Genomic DNA, 11,877 nt, shown 5'->3' with positions numbered 1-11,877 from the left:
GCATGTAAAGTATCTGTGAAACTTACCAAAATACGATAAAGCTGTGTTGTTCCGATGACGCACCTGCTCAACTTGGACAGTAAATCTGCGTGTGAATGGGCCTCGTTTGTACGCGTTAAGCCAGATCTAGATGGTGTGGAGATAACAGGTTTAGTATGAGGGATTTCAGCTGCTCTACAAGCCCATAATGCGCGATTATATCAGGGTTAAACTCACCACATCCACGGGGCTCGACACATCTGATAAGGCGGTATCTGTCAACAGTGGATTACGCATGGAGGCCGGAGGAAGTGCTGTAAAGATGTAGAGAGCGCCACCGTGGGCTTGACCATCGTCTATGATTTAAAGGCCCTGTTCCTGATGTGTTTGTGGATAAAGAAAAGGAGGAGGGACTGAGGGAGTGTTAGAGCTTTAAAATGTTTTTGGTAAAACTCACAAAACTCATTCCCAGCTTTCATGGGTTTAATAAAGTTGGCAGTGAGGGATAGGTTTACATAGGCTTCATTCTTGTAAATAAAAATAAAAATCACATTTAGGTCATTCTTCAAATCAGGAGTCTCCAAGTAAATGTCCCTGGAGGCCAAAATATATCGGACGTGTATTGTCGGGGTCCATAAACAATAGCTCCAGTAAAATATGTTTTAATTGAGAAAATACAATTATTTTCAATAAATGACTAATGAGCCTGACAGGACTGTAGCCTCATAATAACGGCTTTACAAGCCTGTGTCACACGTTTATGCTACACTGTAGTCATTATTCATTCATCCACACTCGGTAGCCACAGCTGCCCTGGGGCAGACTGTCCATTTACCAAGTGGCTATAATGTTTTGTTTATATCCTGATCTCCAATTATGTCAGTGCCCTCTGCTGGACGCGAATGGAATTCTTTCCTTTCTTTATTTTATGCTGCCTCCTAGTGGCTGGAGTGAGCATTCCGGTTATTTCTTTAAAAAAAATCATAAATCCACACAGGAATGGTCTAGAGACTTCTTTTTTTTTACATACACAGGAATCTGTGCTCTACAAGTCGTGAGCCGGATTGAATAATCTTGCGGGCCGGACGTGGCCCACGGGCCGCCTGTTGGGGACCCCTGCTTTAGCTGTTAAGGGCAATTTCGTCAAATTTTTTCTGCATTTAAGTAAACAATAAATCTTAAATCTAAATCCGAATAATAAACCTGGACTTTTTTTCTGCAGATTATGCAAATGAGTGGGCGGCGCCAAAGTGTACTGACTACAACCGTTTTTACCTTGACCACAGACCAGTGACCGAGAGGACTGTCCTTGTAGTGGTGCGAGCAGCCTTTCAGGGCACTCCAGCTTTTACTAGACTGAAGGGCGGAACTCAATTTATTCTCTACTGGGAAAAGGAGAATAAGGCTCTTTACCTGACTGTTCAGTCAGCTTTTCATAATGAGGGGAAATTGTTCATTTCAAAGAAATGTAATTATTGAATATGCAATAAAAGGGAATGAGTTTATATGATCAAAGAATTCTGGGCCTGCTGTTACAAAAACAGTGTCTGGAAAGAGTTGCAAAATAATCCTCCCCAAATCCATGAGAGACATGGAGCTGTAGTAATAATAGTAACAAAAGAAATACACCCAGAGCTGAACAGACAAAAGGCAGTCAATTGGTGCCTGTGGACCTTCTTGCCCAAGGGCACAGCGGCAGGTTGTGTCTCTCCTTTTAAGAGTATGAAGTTGTACACGAAAGTGTGAATGTGTTTTGTGTACGTGTTAAATGCAAATGCTGCACCTGATCATTACAATTACTATGAACTAGTCATGACTCATGTGTTTGGAACCAATAGCAGCAGTAGTTAGAGACATTTACAGGCAGTGTTGGGGAGAATATTTGAAACTGTATTTATTACTGAATACTTGTCTTAAAATGTAATTTGTAACGTGTTCTGTTACTTTGTCTAATCAGCATATTGTACTCTGAATACTTTGAATACTTTCAGAATACTTTCACATTGATATTCATTCATTCAGTCATTATATTTATGTATAAATATGACGTATAATTAAAAAAATGAAGACTACTGACTGTTGGAACACCTGTTATAAACTCACTTAGCAATAATTATAAACTCTTTCACTCTGTTGGCAAATGGAGCAGCAGATACAGCGTCATGTGACACGTGTGCAGTGTCTGTATGAACTGGGGCTTTAAATCTTTATTTTATTGGAAAAACAAGTCAACATTAAAAGTCCTTTCTTAATAATGTTGTGCACTATGGAGCTAAATGTAATGATTGATACTGGGATGTATTCCTTAATATTTGGAAAGGAACTATATTCTAAATACTCTCAAATGAAAGTGTAACTTCAGAATACAGTTAGTATAGTCTACATGTGTTATTTGGTTAATAGCATAACAATAGTAGGCCTGTTAGTCGATGTATCTATTTGGCATATGTGGACGTGCATATTGAAGCTGTTTTCGCAGCAGATGGTGGTTTGCTTTGGCTTTAACCACAGATAAATGAGACACAGATACCACATACTGCGCGTGTCGTGTATCATTACAGCTCACAGCAGTGAAGAGTTCTACTGCAGGACTACAGCAGCACAATGAGCTCCATAAGACACAACTCACTTCTGATGAGTGTGAAGCACACGGGGGCCGGGCTGCAAAGACAGAACAGATGTAGTTCAGTTGTGTTGACGTTAGGGACTGAGATCAGATTTACACCACACACAGAAGCGGCTCCAGTGATCTGTGCTCAAAGAAAACCTGCTCCACAGCACAAAACTATGGACATGATGCACCAGAGCGCAGAGGCAGGTGCTGTTTAAGTGCTGGTGCTCTTTTATGCATCATAGAGTGAAAATGAAAAAATAATAATGGCAAAGATGAGACTTTCTTTGGTTTGGTTCACTAAACTCTGTAATTACAAAGTCCCAAAGTCATATTTCGAACAAGCCATGTGCATTAAATGACCCCCAAACCAAAGAGACAAATCTACACAAACCCCATATGAAGGAATAGCCTACAATATGAACTCTTTCTTAAACTTCATGAGGAGACTGAAACAGGAATCTCACACAGCTGCCAAGGTTCTGAAAGATCTTTTCCAAACATAATCCTGCTCTTCCCATTCATAATTCATGCTCATTTATCGACACCTCAATAGAGACAAGATAAGATGTTTTATATTCTCAAATCAAATGGGAAGAATCTTTGTGGACCACAGTGTGTGAATTACGGTCAAATCAGAGGGAGGGAGGACGAGGAAGGGAGAGAGTTCAGCTTTCTGATGGCCTGGTGGGTGAAGCTGTTAAGTCGGCTGGCCCTGGCCCGTAGATTACGCATGCGTTATCTGTTGTGGGTGTCTCTTGGACATGTTTAAAGGTCCCAGGAGGTGAACACCTATAGGACAGTGGCTGGAATTTTCAGGCAACTCCTTGAATCTGTATGACTTTCAGCGCATGAGAACCCACCGCAAAACCCAAACCCTCAGACCGTCCCGTTGAGCGCGAGCGCGGACCCTGCGTCACGCTCCCGTTCTCCTGTCATTACACCAGCTCTTTGTGACTCACCATTTCATATGTAAATCCCCCTCCTGTGATTTCCTTTTGATTCGCCCCTCTCCCCGTGTCAGCAGTGCGGGGTTTGCCCCTGAACGCGCGCGCGAGGGCTGTTCAGCTCTAATTGCCTTTTGAGGGATAATTGTCGCGCTGCTTTTCTTGCGCAGAAGCACCTGTGTCCTGATCAAAGCGCTGCGCGTTTGGAGCGGCTTTGTTTCAAGTGGGGCTTCTCACAAGTGCGCGTCGTCAAGTAAATTGGCTCTCCAGACATTTCTATAGGCACGATGTTGTACAAAAACATCCCCTAAAGAACATGAGAGGGTGTCTATAGGTTAAGTACAGCTTGTGTTATGTACAATTTTGCGATTTTAAGGTGAAGGCTGTGATGAAGAATCAAGTGACAGTAAAACAAGTGTTCAAAGCAGAGGCTCATATTTACATAGTGGCCAGGAGCATCTGCCATATCAAAGAGGAGAAGGTTATACGATTTATTAAAAAGTCTGTCGTTTTCAAGGGTAAATATTTGGGCTTCCTTTGATGAGATGGAGACAGACTGACTTTTATATTGGATCTCATGTGTAGATTGTGGTTATATGAGTGGAATGTGGCTTGTTAAAAATGGTACATATGTAATAGCCTGTGCGTGGATGGAGTAAAGGGGTCATGTATTTTGGAGGAGGGGGCCGGGTAGCCTGGCTAACACCAGACTAAAATCACAAGTGATATTTAGTCTGGGGACCACCAATTCATTTTCTCGTAGGAGAGGTGTGGTTTACGATCGTCCATAGTCGTTTATTGGGCGATACGAAAAAAAAAAAAAAAAAGTCTCATGCGTCTGCACGTAGCCCCAGCCAATCATATCATCGTATGAGATGACGTATGACGCACCCGCTGTAAACTTTTGAGCTAAATTATTTAGAACAAGGTCTAAAGCTTGATCAAAAAATACCATCGTGTCTGCTGCTGTCATGTTGGATCCGTAAATAAACTTTTTTTTAAATTATCCGTAAATAAACTACAAGCTTCCATATATCGAATAGCGCGTCATCGTCTTGCCGTCCCTCCTCGCTCTGTGATTGGTTCCCAAATCCACCGGAGATTTGGCCATGGTCCCCAGGCTGTTGTGCAGTTCGAAATAATTCGAGCGCACACAGCAGCCTGGCGTTAGCCAGGTTAGGGGCCGGGTGGGTTTGGGGTATAAATGGCCTGGTTGGCGGTGGCACAGGATAAAAGTCTACAGCTGCGGGTCCATGTCACATATGAGAAATCGCAGGAGGAGTTTTGAAATGGATCTTGGGAAATCGCCGCTTTTGCTGGTCACTTTTTGTGCCTTAATGCAGATGTGTGTGGGGGTGTCTTTCAGGGTGCCAGAGGATGGAGGGCTGTCAGCGGAGTGGCAGGTAAAGCCAAGCATTTTAGGACAAGAGGAGAGTTTTTAAAGTCTTGTTTTAAATTGCGTTTTATGACGACAGGATCCATCCGTAGACACGGGTCTGACCGAGGCTGTGGACGCTCTGGTGAAAAGGTCGAAAGCTCTGCGCTTTTATGGACTCATGGGGAAACGATCAGGTGGAAAAGACGTCTTTTATTCTGTTTGACAAGTTTTTATTAAGATGTTTGGTTTTGCAGACATGGAGTTTGTGTTGCAATATCAATCCAATAATTGAAATACAACCAATATATTTATATATATACTGCTCAAAACAATAAAAGGAACACTTGAACAATACAATGTAACTCCAAGTGTTCCCTTTACATTGTTACACCGCTAGAATATCATGAAAAAGTGCATTTACTTCTGTTATTCAACTTAAAATGTGAAACTAATATATGATAGACTCATGACATGCAAAGTGACAGATGTCAAGCCGTTGATGATTTTGATGATTGATTAAAATTAAAGATTTTTAATTTGGGGTTTTTACAAGCTGAGCCATAATAATCAAAATCATAAGAAATAAAGGCCACATATCTCACTCTGCATGTAATGATTCTATCATATATTAATTTCACAGTTTAAGTTGAATAACAGAAGTAAATGCACATTTTCATAATATTCTAATTATGTGACGAGCACCTGTATATAAATATATATATACACATATATATGTGTATACACATACACATATATGGCTGTGTGTGTATATATATAGGCCAAGATTATTATTTGACCTATAATTACCAATATTTAGGTAAAACTTGGTGTGCTTGTTTTTGTCTGCTTTACAGGTGATGGGAAGCCCATTAAAGTAGATAGAAGTAAGACCACAGCATTAATACAAGTTATTAAGTATTAAAGTGAATGTATTATGAACAAAACTAAAAGTGTTTATTTTCAGGAAAGAAAGGGGAGATGTTTGTTGGCCTGATGGGAAGGAGCATATCAGGTAAACAAGGCCACTGTGCATCTTTAAGGAACAAATACATGAATTAATGAGAAGCCATAGAGTTTAAGTCTTTTTTTAATTGATATGTAAAATATCATCTTTATGAAGATCAATACTTATGATGCATTTAATTCATTACAGACTCTTTGCCAAGAATTCGTCCTTCACCAGCTGCATTTGATGCTCTGGAGAAATCGCACAAACAAGGTTCAGTACAAAAACCTGAGTTTTCCTTTATTTTCATGTGCATTTTTACAAGATATATCTGAATGTTTAATTTCATAATGTGGCAGGTTCTGAAGAGGATTGGGTCCAAATCATCTATTGATGGAGCTAAAGACTACAATACAATCTATACAATATAATCAATCAACCAAAGGTTACTCTACACTACACTAGTCCGATACACTGCTTTAACTGCCGGCTGAAATCATTTTACACAAAAGCAACAAGCATCAAAATGCAATTCTTTGAGAACTAACGGTAACAGCCTGAAATGCTGCAAAACAACCAAGCACAGCTGATGGTTCACATTCAAAGCATAGCAAAAATCATTATCCACAAGCAAAAGTCAGTGAAGCTTCTCTGAGGATCATTCAGTTAACAAGAGTCAAAGCATAAAATATAAAAGTAGAAAATCCATGTGGGAACAAAACTAACAATACTGATGTTTTAGACATTAGAAAGTCGAGGCTACTTGTGGCTAGAGGCTAAAAGAGTTTATTGAGCAGCTGGAGGGACTGTTTATGTCCCTTTGGGAGGCGTCCATTTGAGTGAGGTGGGGTCTATGGTCTTGTTGCTGTTTCCTCTCTTGATCTCTTTTGCTTTCCACTCATCGATCAGGTCCTAAAAATAAAAGAGGTAAAGCATGTTTTCCATCTGTATTGCTTTCAGGTGAATAAAACAAACAAAAAGAGAAAACTTTGCAGCTGAACTATTGTCCTTTCTAAGTCATATTTGATGATTTTTAGCTATTTAATTTGCTCAAATAATGACTTATGACCCTCTGCCCAGACAAAGTGGGGGGCCACCACTTAGGTTGGGATCCACTAGCCTAGATGGCGCTGAACAGTAGTGCGTTAATGTAGTTATAGCTTTATTTACATTTAGGCCTTAAACAAGAAACCTGCAAAATGACCATCTGTAATGTGTTTGTTTGTTTATTTATTTAGTAAAGATAATATTGTTGATTAGTCTCATTTAACGTTCTTTGTGAGCGGGAAACACAGACAGGGCAAACTCAGCAACACAAGTATCTCACTGCTGAAACTCTCAATGAATGAAGCCTTTTTGGGACAGAGCAGGACACAACTTAACTCGCCATGTGTTCAGTACATCCAGCCAGCTCTAAGCTAATGTTAGTCAGCAAGAACAACATGTAAAAACAAAAAACAAAATAACAGTTTACACTAGTTTATACTTTTCAGACTGCTTCTCATAGGAATAAAAACAAAGCCTTTTTATTATTAAATGCATGCAGTATGTTTCTGTATTTTGCTGGAGGCGATAAAGAGTGATTCATGTAGTGTTCTTTCACTTAATGCTTTAACAAGGACGTTACCTGTTTAATGACCAATGCCCGAGTCTTTTAAACAATGTCAAAAAATAAAATACTTGTATGTGTCACGGTATCAATACTGTACTAAACATTAAATGTAAAAATATGTCATCTGGCCTGGGTTGTATCCTTGTGATGAAACTTAACGGTACCTGTCGCTTTAGGACCAGGTGTTTTCCTTTCCAGTACTTGAGCATCTGAAGGGATTGTAGTGTGCTCACAATGTCCACCGGATTCACTGCCGTTTCTTGACTAATCTCTACAGAAAAGATAAAGTCACTGTATTTTTTGAAAAGCCAAATAACATCAGTTCGGGTAGTTTTTATTAAAAGAATACCTTTAATGGAGATCTCCTTTCCTTGAAAATTGTACATGTATCGCAGTAAAACCTCCTTCCAGTAACTACGGTAGCTGATGAGGCCCAGGTCGGACAGAGGTCTCTCTGGTGAACCAACCTTCTCTTCCACTTTGGACAAAAGGTAACCTGCAGAAAAAAACCATTCATATTTCTATTTATGATCTGTAATTGTAATCAAAAGACCAGTAAAATCAACTACTATTAATCTACTCTACTGGGAATATACACAGTCATACTTAGGACACCTATACTATAAATAACTATTAATAAACTGATGGAAACTACTGAAAGGCAAAGCGTAACAGAACTGTACGTACTGAAATCAATGAGCATCTTGCCAAAGCCCTGCCTCATGTACTGTGGCATTGTCAGAATACAGGACACATTGTAATTGAGGAAGGAGTTCTTTTCCTGAAAAATAAAACAAACAAAACAAATAATTGGTTTAATGAGGGAAGCATCATTTGATTAATTTGTGGCAGATAAAATCTGACTTGATCTTACCTTTGAAAAGTATCCCACTAAATGGCAGCCAGTATTATCAGCGTCTGTCATCACGTAAAAGAGAAATGGCTCCACGTCATAGTATAGCGTTTTGTGGTCCAAGAAGAGTTTGGCAAGTAAGCAGAGGTTTTGGCAATAGATCTGTAAAAAAAAAAAAAAAAAAAAAAAAGTAAAGCTTCGAAGACAAACCTATGTCAAAATTGTTACAGTAAAAATGATAAATAACAATAACAGACCTTATTCTTTTTCCCATCAACTTCGAACACTGATATTGCACCTTTGCGGTACACTTCATCCCCTGGAGGATGCTTCCACACACACTTGGCCTGGAAATATGTAGAATTCAAACAATAAGAAGAAGAAAAAAAAAAATTCAAAGCATTCATGAACATTTGAAGTCTCACCATGTGTCTCCTGAGAATGGTTTGGCTCTTCATGTATTTGAGGCAGAATTCGCACACGTACAGGCGGCCCAGACGAGCATATTCCTCGGGGTAGGGAGAGTGGTACCAAGTGTCCAGCTCGTATCGGCCGAATAAGATGGTCTTTATCATGTTACTGCCCTCGGTGATCTGACCCTGGATACGCAACTTCTCCTGCAACATTAACACACAACTTATCATATATACAAGGTCAAACTCAGCAAGCATAAGGATGTATTATTTCATCTTTATGCTTTGTTTATTTGGTCAGGACAGAGTGTATTAGCAACAGCTTCTCACCAAGTCTTCTGACGCTCGTGCTTGGGCCTTTCTGAACAGCTCCAGGTCATAATCACTAGTAATGTTTTCCAGCAGCGGTTCTCTGGTATTGCCATGGGTCTGTCGATGCTCCTGTGAAGAATACAAATTTCAATATATATGTATGAACAGCTTGGAAGCCATTTAAATGCTGCTGAATAAGTTACAGCACTTCGTTAGAGTGTACCATATGCTTTTCCTTCTGCTCCTTTTGCAGGCCAGAGTTACGGCCTTTTCTCATCTCATTCACCTGCTCCTTGTACCGGCTCTGTTTGGATGTTGGGGTCTGAAATGAACAAAAAAAAAACATGCCACTTAAACTGTATGTTTCTGTATTTAGCAAGTACGCACCTTCTATTATAATCTACAAACCTGATGGCGAGTCGCATGCCGAGAATTACTTTCCTCCTGCGCTTTCATCTCCTCCTCTTGTTTGTCTCGGCTAATAGCTTTTACCTAAGAAAGAAACCCCAAATGCAAAAGCACATTTATATTCTGCTCAGTTTATTGCTTTATGACACAGAAAATGAAATATCTGTTGATTGGAGAAATGCTCACCTTGCATTCATCTGCAGAAAGATTGTGATATAGAGGACACCCTGATACGGCAAAGTGACGTTCATGCTTTCCTGTAAGATGACCTGCGAAAAAGGGAGACAGTAATGGGAAATTATTCAGCATTTTGATAAGTATTAAACCAAGGACGCACTTTCCATGATGTAACGGGTGAGTGGTCAATTACCGAGTGAATTACAGCCTGGAGTGGGGCACTTCATGTTGAAATTGTAGGTCTCATGACATCGGCGGCGCTTGGGTCGATGGGAAAGGTCCTTATCTGAATCTCTGCTGGTTTGGTCTTTGGCCTGGCTCTCATCGTGAGAGGCGTTGGGGCTGGAAATGTCAAGCTCGGACTCTGAGGAGGGGGCGTTTCCTGTGGGTGTCAGCGGAGGAGACTCATCGTGGTCAACTGCGCGCTTCAAGTCTGGTGTGTCTGACGCAAAGAGAACCACAATGTTGACTTGTGTTGAAGAGAAAAGTAGTAGTGGCCACACTCTGTTGGATTTATTTTGAGCTGTGGGCTTACCCTGAGAACTCTGGCTGAGGCGAGTGGAGGCTCGAGTGAGCCGCTGTCTCTTGGCCATGTTTCCATCACTCTCTGAGCTGTTGGTCTGCTCTCGTTCAGCCGACGAGTCAGAGTCTTCGGTGCCATCTGAACCGCTCCCAGCCATTGGTCTTTGCTAAGAAATTATACATATGTAAAAACTACATAAGTATAACTGAGAAATACGGTCAATTCTTTAGCGAGAGTGAAAGTATGGTCATTGGTCATGATATTACGTTTGATATGGAGAACACTATCTGGTTAAAATTACTGCGGGAGTTGAGTTTAGGAACAGGAATAAGACTATGGTTAAGGTAGGGATAATAGCTTAGGTTAGGTTTACAGTGTTTTAGAAGAATTATTTGACAGTATATAATGAAATAGTCAATCAACAAGTCATTGTTTATCTTCTGTTAGTGCATAAACACAGAGAGCAGTAACAACAAATGGATTTTTTTGAAGGGGGGGTGGAAAGTGCATTATATCACTAGGAGACGGAACAATAGCAAAGAGCGTTGGTAGTAGCCCCCGGACAGTTCTGCAGACATTGCCCGCTACAAACCCATTTAAAACAGAACTTGATGAAAGCGCCCTTTTATCTGATCGTTTAAAACGTTCAATTTACATGTAACAAAAATAAATACTGTGGCAAAGGCGATGCCTCGTTGTAAGAAAATGTAACTGAACTGAAGAAAGCTTTATTATCTCATTTCCATGAAATATTCCTGTTAGCTAATTTAGCTAACGCCAACATCTCAAGCGACCTACATATCTTACCTGTCGTCTACGTGGCATTCTCTTGTCCAATTGGTTAGAGGAAAATGGAAAATTGGGTATAAAATAACAATCGACCAAAACCAGGATATAAACAGATGCCAACAAAGTGTATATTTAGCCTTCTTTAGGCCAGTAGTTCGGGTGTACACAAGCTAACCGCCCAGACTGAAAGGACCGCAGCATAGCACTTCCGGTGTCGGGCCGGCACCACACCAGCAGGGGGCGCTGGCGGGTGTTTGGCCTTTACTTTTTACCAAATGGATCTAAAGTAAGTTCAGAAAAAGATTATTCCATCAAAATCATTTTGATTCAATATTGTGTATTACTATGTATAACTTAGTAATTTACAGAAGACTCAAGACAAGTTTGCTGCAGTTTTAGTGTTTTTGTTGTTAGTGTATTAGTTCATTAAAAAAATACCCATCCGTGTCCCCTGAGCTACTGCGGTAAAGTGGCCCGCCACTTCCAAACCCACGGTAAAGTGGCCCACACTTGAAAAGATGTTGCGCCTTTTGCCGGTTACTTACGGTAATAGCAGATTTCCTCGTCGTACAGCTTGCCTTTTCCGTGCAATTTCGCTATGAATAAAGTTGTGATAATCACTCTTTTGTAGCTAATGATGTGTGTTCATTAATTTAGGGAAATAGAGTTGCGCGCACGCGCGCGTTTGTTTGTTTGTGTGCGCGCGCGCGGTGGCTATAACTTCATATTTCTACCACAGTAGTGGTCACGTGACGGCACGGACAGATGACCAGCGTGTATTGAGAATATAGGGAACTATAAAATAATATAAGCTTTGATATTCATCTTCATTGTCTTTTATTCCCTACTTCATGCAGTTTTATTATTATTATTATTATTATTAATAAAAGATTATAAATATTATAATCATTTTGACAGGGCACCAAGGA

General features: G+C 40.2%; 1 protein-coding gene and 1 long non-coding RNA gene across 2 annotated transcripts; one reads left to right on the top strand and one right to left on the bottom strand.

Moving 5' to 3' along the window:
- The first annotated feature begins 5,879 nt into the window (after positions 1-5,879).
- Positions 5,880-6,344, top strand: LOC306978825. Its single transcript, XR_013793928.1, has 3 exons — positions 5,880-5,927; positions 6,069-6,134; positions 6,221-6,344. It is a non-coding gene; the product is annotated as an uncharacterized lncRNA (long non-coding RNA).
- Positions 6,345-6,355: 11 nt separating this feature from the next.
- kat7b (K(lysine) acetyltransferase 7b) lies at positions 6,356-11,162 on the bottom strand. Its single transcript, XM_079577505.1, has 14 exons — positions 10,967-11,162; positions 10,172-10,325; positions 9,830-10,078; positions 9,646-9,728; positions 9,460-9,543; positions 9,275-9,373; positions 9,070-9,180; positions 8,752-8,943; positions 8,584-8,673; positions 8,348-8,488; positions 8,161-8,254; positions 7,823-7,969; positions 7,638-7,744; positions 6,356-6,773 (listed from the first exon to the last, which is right to left on the bottom strand). The coding sequence occupies exons 1-14, from the start codon at positions 10,982-10,984 to the stop codon at positions 6,672-6,674; spliced, it is 1,671 nt and encodes a 556-aa protein (XP_079433631.1). The 5' UTR covers positions 10,985-11,162; the 3' UTR covers positions 6,356-6,671.
- Positions 11,163-11,877: the final 715 nt, after the last annotated feature.

Source organism: Gobius niger, assembly GCF_951799975.1.
Source record: "Gobius niger genome assembly, chromosome: 19".
NCBI classification, from domain to species: Eukaryota; Metazoa; Chordata; class Actinopteri; order Gobiiformes; family Gobiidae; genus Gobius; species Gobius niger.
The sequence above is the reverse complement of the archived record's forward strand: the minus strand, read 5'-3'. Positions and strand labels throughout refer to the sequence as shown.